The sequence below is a fragment of the Cornus florida genome, unplaced genomic scaffold (assembly GCF_030987335.1).
Source record: "Cornus florida cultivar Cherokee Brave unplaced genomic scaffold, ASM3098733v1 CherokeeBrave_3.0.0_Hap2_Chr09, whole genome shotgun sequence".
NCBI classification, from domain to species: Eukaryota; Viridiplantae; Streptophyta; class Magnoliopsida; order Cornales; family Cornaceae; genus Cornus; species Cornus florida.
In genome coordinates, this window is record NW_026775579.1 from 47,608,922 (window position 1) to 47,620,963 (window position 12,042).

Consider the following 12,042-nt stretch of genomic DNA (forward strand, 5'->3'; position numbering starts at 1 on the left):
TGTCTTAAATCTTAATTTAAACAATTTTACCATTAAAGACGGCAATTTAATGCTACGTTTGGTGTGAATGAATGAAATATCTATTCTAATAATTTTTTTATTTGATATATAATTTAAAGTGAGAATGATCATTCTATTAGAATGAAAATACATTTCTGATAATGAAAATCTATTCCACAACAAAACTTATGAAATGACTTTTCCATTCCCAAGTAAATTTTTTTAAAAAAATCAAGTTCTCAAAACACTCTCATGCTCCAAGTCCATAAATCACCACCACCATTGCCAACTTTCTCCACCACCGTCACTGTCACCACCACCATTATTGCCATCTTCAACCACCACACCGCCGCCACCTCCATTGCCTTTAGCCAGCGCCACTGCCACCTCCACCATGGCTACCGCCACCACTGACTTCCACCACTGCCACCGCTTTCCACCACTATCATTGCCATTGCCACCGCCACCGTCACCACCGTAGTTGCCTTCCACCACCGCTACCTCAACTACCTTCCACCGCCATCGACTTCCATCAACACCACCTCCAGCGCCACCGTCACCGCCACCAACTTCCATCACCACCACCTTCTATTATCGCCACTATCTCATCCACCTCCACTTCCACCACTACCACCACCGCCACCGTCTTCCATCACCACCAACTTCCACCACTGCCACCGCCGCCGCCCCCGCCGCCGACTTTCATCACCACCACCACCTTCCACTATCGCCTCCATCACATCCACCTCCACCTCCACCACTACCGCCACCTTTACCAACTTCCACCACTTCCACCACCACCACCGCCACCTCTACTGCCATCTTCATCCACCACCACCACCTTCACCTCCACTGCCTTTCACCACCACCACACCACTGCCTTCCACCATCATCACCTACGCCACTGATATCTTCCACCATTACCGCCACCAACACCGTCACTATCACTGCCTTCTACCAACACCCTGCTGCCACCACCGCCATTGCATTTCAACACCACCACCTACACCATTACCGCTTACCACGTCCACCACTATCAACCACTGCCGCCAATATTTCTTTTTAAAAAATTATAAAAGAATGTTACTTTGTCAATTTAAATTATTTGTAACTTATAGGGGTAGTTTGGATAATTCAATTTGAAATTAATTCTTTTTTAAATTTTACATTAGTTCAATCATACAGATTTCATATTTGTAACCAAACAATAGAATAAGAATGATCATTTCATTTCATTTCATTCTCATTCTCATTCCACCATCACTTATATTATATTTCATTCATGTACACCAAATGCAAGATAATAGAATTTGTATACTTTTTACTAGGGGTGACAAATTACGACATGACACAAGACGAGTTAAAAGGGTTTGGCATAAACGGATTTGAGTCATAAAAGAGTCGACACTATTAACTCGTTTACTTAACCGTGTCGGGTTAAGATTGAGGTATTCATGTTGGAAATTTTATATATAAACAATAAAAATTATTTTATGGTCCTATACACTACGTTTTCTCAAATAGTATTGCAATGTGATTATTGCTATTTGATGGATTGGATTGTACTTTTCAATTTGGTAGTCTAATTGGGAGTATGGTTTAATACCATTGAATTGTGGTTTTCCAACTTATTTGGTGTGATTTAATTCTAACCATTAATATCTAAGTTTCCGTGATAAGAAGAAAGACATAGGTATGCTTGTTTGTAGAGAAGCCGTCCCCCCCCCCCCCACACACACATGTTATTGTTATATATAAGAGTTTTAAAACCCTTATTCAGACCTATCATATTGAAAACTTTCAAAAGGGGATAAAGTACTCTAATTTTTCAGATCTCTTAAAGGGCACCAAGGAATTCTCAAAGGTATCTAAAATTTAATCTTCTAATCAGGTATGATATTAAAACATCTCTTTAATTCATGATTAATTTTGATTTCTACATGTTATTTGTTTGACTAAAATCCAACAATTAGTATCAGAGCCAAGTTATGGTTTGTAAAAATCAAAATTGTAAAGATTAATTTATGATCTACTATTGAAATATTTGAAATCCCACTGATTGACTAAATTTTTTTTTTTTTTCTTTTCTCTGTCTTTGTGTCCTCCGTTTTCGTGAGTGATCAAAGATGTAAGGTTGAAAATTGTGTGTGTTTGTACTTGATTTATATATATAAGCATATAAGGTTTTGTTTAAAAATGCTATCATATAATCAACACGCCGAACAAGGAAGAAAAGAGAAATGGATTTAAGTATGAATCAGTTTGTTTATGTAATTGTAATCAGTATTCGTTTTCTTCATAAAGTTGCACGCCAAACGAGAAAAAAAAATGGTTTTAATCGTATTGGATTGAATATTTAATTAACTTTTTAAAATTATTCCATGGGAAGTAGTAATTCCATGTATTATTTATTAATTGTTCCCCAATTGATAGTAATCCCATCAGAATGGTGACGAAATTGCATGATCCCATGTGTATTAGTACATGATGAGAATGATGTCACAAGTAATATAGGTTTGTGTATTCTCGCATATATATATATATATATTCGACCTTGTATATGGGTAATACACTATGTTCGGAATAAAAAATTTCAATTCAAATTTTATATTTTTTAAGTTCAAAGGGATTGAATGATATCATATCCTTTGAGATGAAAGGTTTAAAAGTTATAATAGTAATTATTGAATCTTTAGGAGACTGCATATAAAATTGAGATGATTTGGTTTTGATATCATATTCATGGTTTCATTATTTATGCCCCACTTCTGGAACCATTGAATAAATTATTTTGAAGTAGTTTATTTTATGTATATGAATGGTTATAAATAGTTATTTATTTATTTTTCAGTTAAATTTAATCCATGTTGATATGTTGTTCAAGAATTTGATTTGTATACGATTCTTGAATGAAATACTCTATTATGCATTAATATGAGAAATCGATCTTGAATTACATGCATCATAATGGAATGATTTGATTGTCCAGTATATATTTTGTATGGATAAACTATTTGATGCAATATATACATGCACGAGTGACCTTTTTGGTTTAATGTGAAGTTGCGTAATAGTCGAGCCGTGCTTTATGTCCAATAATTTTATTGAGTAATTCTTGATATTTGTTCAATTTTAGGTTAGAAAACTTATGAAACTTGGGTGCCATAAGTAAGCAGTATTAACCTAATTGATTTAAAGATGCAATTAATTTAAATTGTTCATCGGATATATAATTTACATGCATCAAGTTTTTTTTTTTTTTTTTTTTTTGTTATTTTATTTTATTTAAAGTATATAAAGATTGAGATTTTTAAATCTTGATTAATGTGCATGTGTGGAGGGAAAAAACTCCCTCCAATAAGAATATTCCACGTCATCACAAAGGTAAATCTATCTTCCAAAGGCCCGTCATGCTCAAGCCCAAATTGAGTGTATTTATAGCCCAAGACCATTGTTATCTGTCTCCCAACCTCCATCAAAGCCGAATCAAGAGGTCATCAGCCCAACTTGTTAATATTTAACATCCGGTCCGTTACTCAAGCCCAGCCGGATCAAAGTATGTTCAGCCCAGTTATTCAAGAATGCACAAGTCCTACCAGTTGAAGGATTTACCATAGAAGGAAAATTCTGAGATAGGAAGTTATGTACAAGGCAAGTACTGTGCATGGAAAATTAAATAATGGAAAGAATTCTAATTGTAAAGAAAGTCATACATGAAAAGAATTGGAGGACAAGCAATGCGAGTCCTACCATAATTCTACTACTTTTTATGTATAAATAGAGGTCAAGACCTCCAATAAAAAGATGAAGCAATTCTACGCTTTTCTATATACTGTTCTTGTTTATTTTTATTGTTTGTTGAGTGAGTTGTTCGATTTTTCTCAATCATTATTGGTTGAGCGGAATTTTGCACCTACACTTTGGCGCCGTCTGTGGGAAACGTATAAAAATATACTCCCACTTGTTCTTCAAATCAAATCCTTAGTCGTATCTGGAATGTCAAACGGAGAGTCAGCAATGAATCAACAAATAGAATTGATGCAGAAGATGCGAGAGGAGTTCTTGCACCAATTCGAGACACTCCGGCAAGCAAACGATACGAGTGTCGCCCAGATAGCTGCGCTTCAGCAGCAAACTCATACGCTGCACACAGCGATGGCCGGACTAACGCCACAACCACCACCAGGCGATGCTGCAGCACCACCCCCCACCCAGAATTTACCTCTAGTTCACGAGCCTCCGGCCAACGGGACACCACCCAACGGGGCTCGACCTAATGAGGTTCAGCAACAGCAAGGGACGAGGACCGAGGCGGTTGCTTCGGACAATCTCCCGCGTCGCACACAGGACGAACAGGCCGAGTCCAGCCATAGGCTCACGGTATGGTCCAATGGCGTTCTAGATGGCGCAGGCGTCAAGATGCTTTCGACGAAAAGAAGCTATTAAGAATTCAGACACCAGCCGAGATGGCTAGAGAGCACAAGAACTCCCTGGTCAAGACCCCCTTTACTGACGAAGTGTACCTCGTGGAGAGACCAAGGAAGTTCACTATGCCATCCTTCACCCAGTTCGATGGGGCAGGAGACCCCTCTCGGCATCTTGACCATTATGCGCAAAAGATGGCACTGGACGATCATAACGATCCGTGGATGCGTAAGGTTTTTCCTACCAGTTTAACTGGAGCAGCGTTAGAATGGTTCAGGAATAGGCCACACAAGTCTATCCCTGATTATGAGACCTTGTGCACTATGTTCTTAGCCCAGTATTGCGGAAATAAGAAGCAGAAGAAAAGTATCGCCAGCCTTTTCACCATAAGGCAAAGGAAGGGAGAGACTCTGCAAAATTTCTTATCCAGGTTTAACATGGAAGCTTCAGAGATAGCAGATTGCCACCCTGCCACGGCAATCGAAACATTTAAGTTGGCAATGATCCAGGGAACCAAGTTTCACACATCTTTGATCAAATATTCCCCCCCGGATATGCAGACTTTGAACGCTAGGGCACAAATCTACATTTGGTTGGAGGAAAACGTAGCCCACCGTGCACAGCACGCTACCCTCGTCACAGTGGAAAACAAGTCTTGAGAGAAAGCTGCAAGCACAAGGATGCAGAAGGTTCCTTATGCCGCCACACAAGTCACCCAAGCGCCTGAGAAGAGGAAAAGGACAGAGGACAAGCTTACCGTACTACCTTAGCACGCCTGTTCCAAGAGAATAAGACGAGGTTCACAACTCCTCAGCCCATGAAACAACCCTTGGAGCAGAGGGACAAAAGCAAACATTGTGCCTACCATAGAGACTATGGGCATACCACCAATGACTACAGGTCACTTCAGCGACAGGTAGAAAGCATGATAGCGAGAGGAGAGTTGGTGGAGTATCTCGCCACGAAGGAGTACGTAAAACCTCGGGAGGTTAACCCTTGACGGGTAGAGGGCGATCAGGTAAAGGCTATCCATGCCATACACGGAAGGTCAGAGGATGATGAAGAGTCTGAAGAGTTGTACAGATCCAGCAATGATGAGTCCAGCACCCACATGAAGACCCCTTGGTCATCAGCCTCCTAGTGGCGAATTATATGATCAGGAGGGTGCTGATAGATCCGGGCAGTAGCGCCAACATCATTACAAAAACAGCCTTCGATCAGCTGGGGGTTTTACCATCATCCATCAGGCCAACTTCCAGCCCCCTAATGGGGTTTGATGGTACTAAGGTGAATCCGCTTGGGGTGATCGATCTATCCGTTACTGCAGCAAAGAGGACTCTGAAGGAAAACTTCGTCGTGACGGAGATTCATCCATCTTATAACCTCATTATGGGGAGAGGTTGGATCCATCTTATGAACGGAGTCCCCTCTACCCTTCATCAAGTAATGAGGTGTTTATCCCCGGATGGCAGGGAGGTCATCGACCTCTGGGGAGACCAGGTTGCTGCAAAAGAATGTTACATGCTAACGCTACATGAAGCAAAGAAAGCATCGAAATCACCTCAGTCAGAGGCAAATCCCAAAGACGCAATCAAATAGCAGTTACAGTATCCTCTGCCCAAGTATCTCAAGGCAGAGGAAGAAGCCGAAGCTGAAGCACCTACCGAGGAGTCCCTCGAAGCTATAGAGGTAGTCCTCGGAAACCCTCAGAAGGTCACCTACATTGGCTCATCTTGCACAGCCGAAGAGAAGGAAGCATTGATCAGGGTCATTCGGTGCAATTCGGATGTCTTTGCCTGGGATCACTCGGACATGGTGGGGATCGATCCTACGGTCTCATGCCATAGTTTGAGGGTTAACCCGGAATTCAAGCCAGTCAAGCAGAGGCACCGATGGTTCGCACCTGAACGGAATCGCATAATAGCTGAGGAAGTAAATAAACTATTACAAGCAGGATTCATTCGAGAGGTGCAATACCCACAATGGCTCTCAAATGTAGTAGTCGTTCAAAAGAAGAATGGGAAATGGAGGGTATGCGTAGATTATACCAACCTTAACAAAGCTTACCCAAAAGATAGCTTCCCTCTGCCCAAGATTGATTAAATGGTGGATGCTACGACAGGTTATGAGAGGCTCACATTCCTCGATGCATACTCCGGCTATAATCAGATTCCCATGAATCCTGAAGATGAGGAGAAAACCGCTTTCATCACAGAGACGGGCACTTACTGCTACAGAGTGATGCCCTTCGGTCTAAAGAATGCCGGAGCCACCTACCAGCGACTTGTCAATAAAATTTTCAATAATCTACTAGGGAATACAGTTGAAGCCTATATCGATGACATGGTGGTCAAAAGTATACGGAAAGAGGATCACCCGAAGCACCTCCAGGAAGTCTTTGATACTCTCAAGAGGTACAATATGAAGCTGAACCCCACCAAGTGCTCATTCGCCGTCTTTTTAGGACAGTTCCTCACGCACATTGTAAATAAAAGAGGAATAGAAGTAAGCCCAGCTCAGGCAAAGGCACTCATACAGAACCAAGAGCCAAAAACCCGTAGGGAAGTGTAAGTTCTAACCGGCCGAATTGCGGCCCTCAGTCGGTTCATATCCCGATTATCTGATAAGTATAAACCTTTCTTTGATGCTATTCGGTCCAAAAACAAAGATATGTGGGGACCTCAGCAACAGGAAGCTCTCAATCAATTGAAAAGCTACATGACAAAACCCCCAATCCTTTCTGCTCTAACGCCCGGAGACACTCTCATCCTGTACTTGGCAGTATTGGCTGTAGTAACAAGCGCAGTGTTGATCAAAGAAGAAGGCAAGGTTCAGCACCCAATCTTTTACACAAGCAAAATGATGACGGATGCTGAGACACGGTACAGCAAGACGGAAAAGATAATCCTGGCGTTAATTTATGCCAAGAGGAAACTTCGACATTACTTCGAATCTCACAGCATAGTGGTACTTACAAATCACCCTATACGGGCTATCCTAGCTAAACCAGACTTGTCTAGTCGAATTACAAAATGGGTTATTGAACTTAGCTCTTTTGATATCACCTATGCACCAAAGGTATCTCACAAGGGGCAGTCAGTAGCGGATTTCCTACTGGAGTATGAAGATCAATCTGAGGAGCCGACACTTCAAAAGCCGTACTGGGAGTTACGGGTTGATGGCTCTTCCAACCAGAAAAGGGCAGGGGCCGGGATTGACATCACAACACCCGAGGGTACCAAGCTGCAGCAGTCAATTTGGCTAGATTTCCCAACTACTAATAACGAGGCCGAGTATGAGGCGTTGCTTGCCGGCCTTTGACTAGCTAAACAGCTACAGGTACGGTGCTTAAAAGTTTTTAGTGACTCACAGCTTGTGATCAATCAAGTGACAGGGCACTATTATCCCAAGGAGGAACGTATGAAGTCATACAAAGATGCTGTAGAGAATGCCATCCGGGAGTTCGATCAAATCGAATTCCAACAGGTACCACGAGATGAAAATGCCGAAGCAGATCGATTGGCCGCAGCCGCATCATCTTCAGACGAAGAGTTGATTCGGCTTGTTCCAATCGATGTCCTCGAAGAACCTAGCATTAATCCCCGGCAAACGGTGATGGTGATCCCGGAAGTTCCACGTGAGCCATGCTGGATTGATCCAATTGAGGCCTACCTCAAGGAGGGAGTTCTCCCAAATCAAAAAGCTGAGGCAAGGAAGCTTAGGCTTACCGCGGCTAAATACTCAATCATCAATAACCAGTTATACCGAAGGTCATTCTCCGGTCCTTATCTCAAGTGTTTAACCCCTACTGTGGCTCTCACAATTCTAAAACAAGTTCATGAAGGAGATTGTGGAAATCACTCGGGAGGAAGATCCCTTACACACAAAATTCTAACCCAAGGCTATTTTTGGCCATACTTGGCTCGGAATGCCGAAGAATACACAAGAAGATGTGACAAGTGTCAGCGCCATGGTCCAGTAAAGCATCAACCTGCCGAAGGTTTGCACGCCATGGCTAATTCATGGCCGTTCGCCCAATGGGGGATTGATGTAGTAGGACCGTTACCCAAAACTGTGGAAAAAAAGAAGCATGTGCTTCTGGCTACGGATTACTTCACCAAGTGGGTGGAAGCTGAAGCCTTCTCTAGCGTCACCCACGAAGAAGTAAAGCATTTCATTTGGAGCAACATTATTTGCCGGTTTGGGGTACCAAAAGTCATCGTAATGGACAATGGTAAGAACCTCGATAACAGAAGTACAAGAAAGTTCTTTAACGAACATGGAATCCTGCAAAAATTGGCTGCAGTTAGTCATCCACAAGGCAATGGGCAAGCTGAAATAACTAATCGCACGATATTTGGGTGCTTAAAGAAAAAATTAGAGAAATTAAAGACAAAATGGTACGAGAATCTCCCTCAAGTGCTCTGGGCCTATCGAACCACTCCAAGACGACCCACGGGAGAAAGCCCATTTGCTATGGCATATGGATCCGAAGCTGTCATTCCTACCGAGTCCATAATCCCAACCCTTCGGACATCCTTGGTACTGGAAGGGAACAATGAGCAATAACTCGAACATAGCCTTGATCTTGTGGACGAAAGGAGAGATGCAGCAGCAATTCGGCTCGCGGCATACCAACAGCAGGTGTGTAACAGTTATAATAAACGCGTCAGATTCAGGAGCTTTGTGGTAGGCGATTGGGTTTTGAAGCAAGAGACAGCTCATGTAAAGAAACTGGAACCTAATTGGACCGGACCCTACAGGGTTACTGAAGTAGTGGGGAAAGGAGCATATCGTTTGGCCGAAGCTGGCGGACGTCCCATTGCGCGTCCTTGGAATGCAATACACCTTAAAAGGTATTTCCATTAAATAAGTTTGTCAATTTTGCTACAAATTCTTCACAAATAAGGCTGAGTATGTCCACAGTCAGCCAACCTTTTCTTTATTTTGCTTCTATGTTCAGTACAACTCTACGCTATTCATTTCTTTCCATAAAAATGGGGGCCATACTACTCTATGATTCTGCAACTTTTATACATGCAACTTTTATGCATGCGTCGCATTAGGCAATTTTTATGCATGCCAAGTCGCACTATGCAATTTTTATACAATTAGAAGTAAGCTGTTAAAAAGCAGTCGTCACAATGATTTTTAAGGGGGGAAAAAAAAAAACACATGAGTTATGGCTTATGGTTGAAACTTTCTATCCCACATCGACAAAAAAGTATGTGCTACATTCTGTTATATATGGGAATATTCAAATAGTTAATTACGGTGTAAGGAGGGCCCACTGGTATTTAAGGCTGTCAAGCTCGATACCAGAGACATTCCTTACACCGACTTTTTTGACAAAATTTAGTCTATATCCCACATCGGATAGAAATAGAAAAGAAATGCGGTTCATATATGCGTAGTCCACTACATTTGGTTGCCAAGAAGGGAGTACCAATGGAGGAGGAAAGTCTCCAAAGTTAACAAAAAGGAAACTTCACAGCCACTGTTACTCGCTTTCTTGACCTCTTATCATTTTTGAATCCTCGGCCTCATGATAAGTTGCTTGAGGGAAAAAAAAAAATTTCCCCTCAGACTCAGCGCCGGGGAGTAGTTCATTCGCCTCGGACCCTAAGTGTCCGGCTCGGCAAAAATCTCGCCTCGGACCCTAAGTGTCCGGCTCGGCAAAACCTCCCCTCAGGCTCAGCGCCGGGGAGTAGTTCATTTGCCTCGGACCCTAAGTGTCCGGCTCGGCAAAACCTCCCCTCAGGCTCAATACCGAGGAACAATTCGCCTCGGATCCTAAGTGTCCGAGACAGCTTCGGACCCTAAGTGTCCTATTCAGCAAAACCTCCCCTCAGGCTCAGTGCCGAGGAACAATTCGCCTCGGATCCTAAGTGTCCGAGACAGCTTCGGACCCTAAGTGTCCTATTCAGCAATATTCCTCCACGACTCAGTGCCGAGGAACAATTCGCCTCAGATCCTAAGTGTCCGAGACAGCTTCGGACCCTAAGTGTCCTATTCAGCAATATTCCTCCACACTCAGTGCCGATGAACAATTCGCTTCAGACCTCTGGTGGCCAGATCAGAACTTTCTCCTCCGGACTCCGAGTGTTTAATACCCTGTGGATGTGGATATATCATAAGTTCATCACGATCCACCCCACATCAGGAACACACGAGAAAGAAAGAGTATGTATACGTCTACTGCAAGTCAAAGGCAAGAAGAGTTCACTTAACAGTTAGATTATTGTCCATATGAATCATCCTGAGATATCAAATAAGCTGTTAAAAGAATCTCCTTCTTCCCACCATCCTTGCTTTTTCTCGGATGGCGTAAATCCGAAGCATAAAAAACAATGTGTTTTGTTTGTCATAAAAACATTACCAGTCAGAAAAGTATGAGCAATCTCAAAAGCATACAGCAATAACAAATCAGGTATTGAAAGCCTAAAACAAAAATTATATTTATTATCCCAAACATACTGTCAATAAGAACGAAATACATGGTTCTACTTCCTCTTCGGATCAAAGGGAGTAGATTCAAAAGCATCCACTACAGTAGGACTTGGGGTAGGAGGAATTGAAGCCGCAGGGGCAGAAGAGCTAGAAGTACCCTTCAGGTGTGCCTTCACCATCTCGGCAAAGCGAATTTCAGCTTCCAAAGCCTGTGGCCCTTCATCATATGGGAAGTGCACCCCCACCTGCTTGTCAAAAGCATCCGGATCCATCGTCCTGGGGCCTGAGCCCTGATTATAGCCAAACCGGAACGCTTTAGCACTAGCTAGGTGTGCCAGACAGGAGTAGCGCCCCTGCATTTGTTTCCCCGCCTTGAAGCAAGTAGTAAGAGCCTCGGTCAGGCGCTGAACTTCGGCCTGAAGAGAATCCACCTTAGCCTCAGAGGCAGCCAACTGCCTCTTATACACACCCTTGGCTTCAGTAGCTATCTTCAGATTGGTAGAGGCAGTGGTGGCTCTCTTCTCTGCATTGTCAAGATCCTTTTCCAGCTTCTTAATGGAGAGGGATTGGGCTTCAACAGTGGCGCAGAGGGCCATGGTGTGGTATAGACCCTGCATAAAAAGATAACAGAGATACAAATATGAGCATAAATAGAAACATAAGTAAGCAAGAGTAACATAATTCTGAAGGAGCAATACGAACCTCTATGGCCCGGACCGAGGCAGAGGGGAGTAGTTGTTCCAACCCCATTTGGCTGATGGCTTCCTCGTCCTTTGGGAGCCACATCCCTCGGGCCACAGCCAGTGCAGCTGAAGGGTCTGTGATCACAAAATCCCCTGAGTGCAGGATTGACTTGTCAGCCCTGGTGAAGGAAGGAGTCCAAGGAGCCCCAGTTTCAGCCAGAACATATGCCCTGACTTCATCTTCAGGTTCAGCCTCTCCAGCCTTTTTCCCTTTGCTTTTAGAAGGGACCTTGCCCTTGCCAGAGGATAAGGGGTTGAGGCGAGATTTCTTCATTGGTGGTTCCTCAGCCTCCACCTCACCCTCAGTAGACCTAATAATGACCAAAGGCTGGGCATCTTCGGCTCTCTTTTTTAAAGCCTCAACCCTCCGTATCTTCTCCTCAGTCATGGGGAAACTATCAAAGAATGGTAGAGACAGATCCAT

The 12,042-nt window shown here is 43.0% G+C and overlaps 1 protein-coding gene across 1 annotated transcript; it reads right to left on the bottom strand.

Moving 5' to 3' along the window:
• Window positions 1–270: 270 nt before the first annotated feature.
• On the bottom strand, window positions 271–576 carry LOC132272573 (uncharacterized). Its single transcript, XM_059773695.1, has one exon. It carries the CDS (start codon window positions 574–576, stop codon window positions 271–273), a length of 306 nt encoding a protein of 101 aa, XP_059629678.1.
• Window positions 577–12,042: the final 11,466 nt, after the last annotated feature.

Bases quoted from the DNA above. Each gene is read 5' to 3' on its own strand.
- LOC132272573 (XM_059773695.1), bottom strand. From the start codon at position 576: ATGGAAGTTGGTGGCGGTGACGGTGGCGCTGGAGGTGGTGTTGATGGA.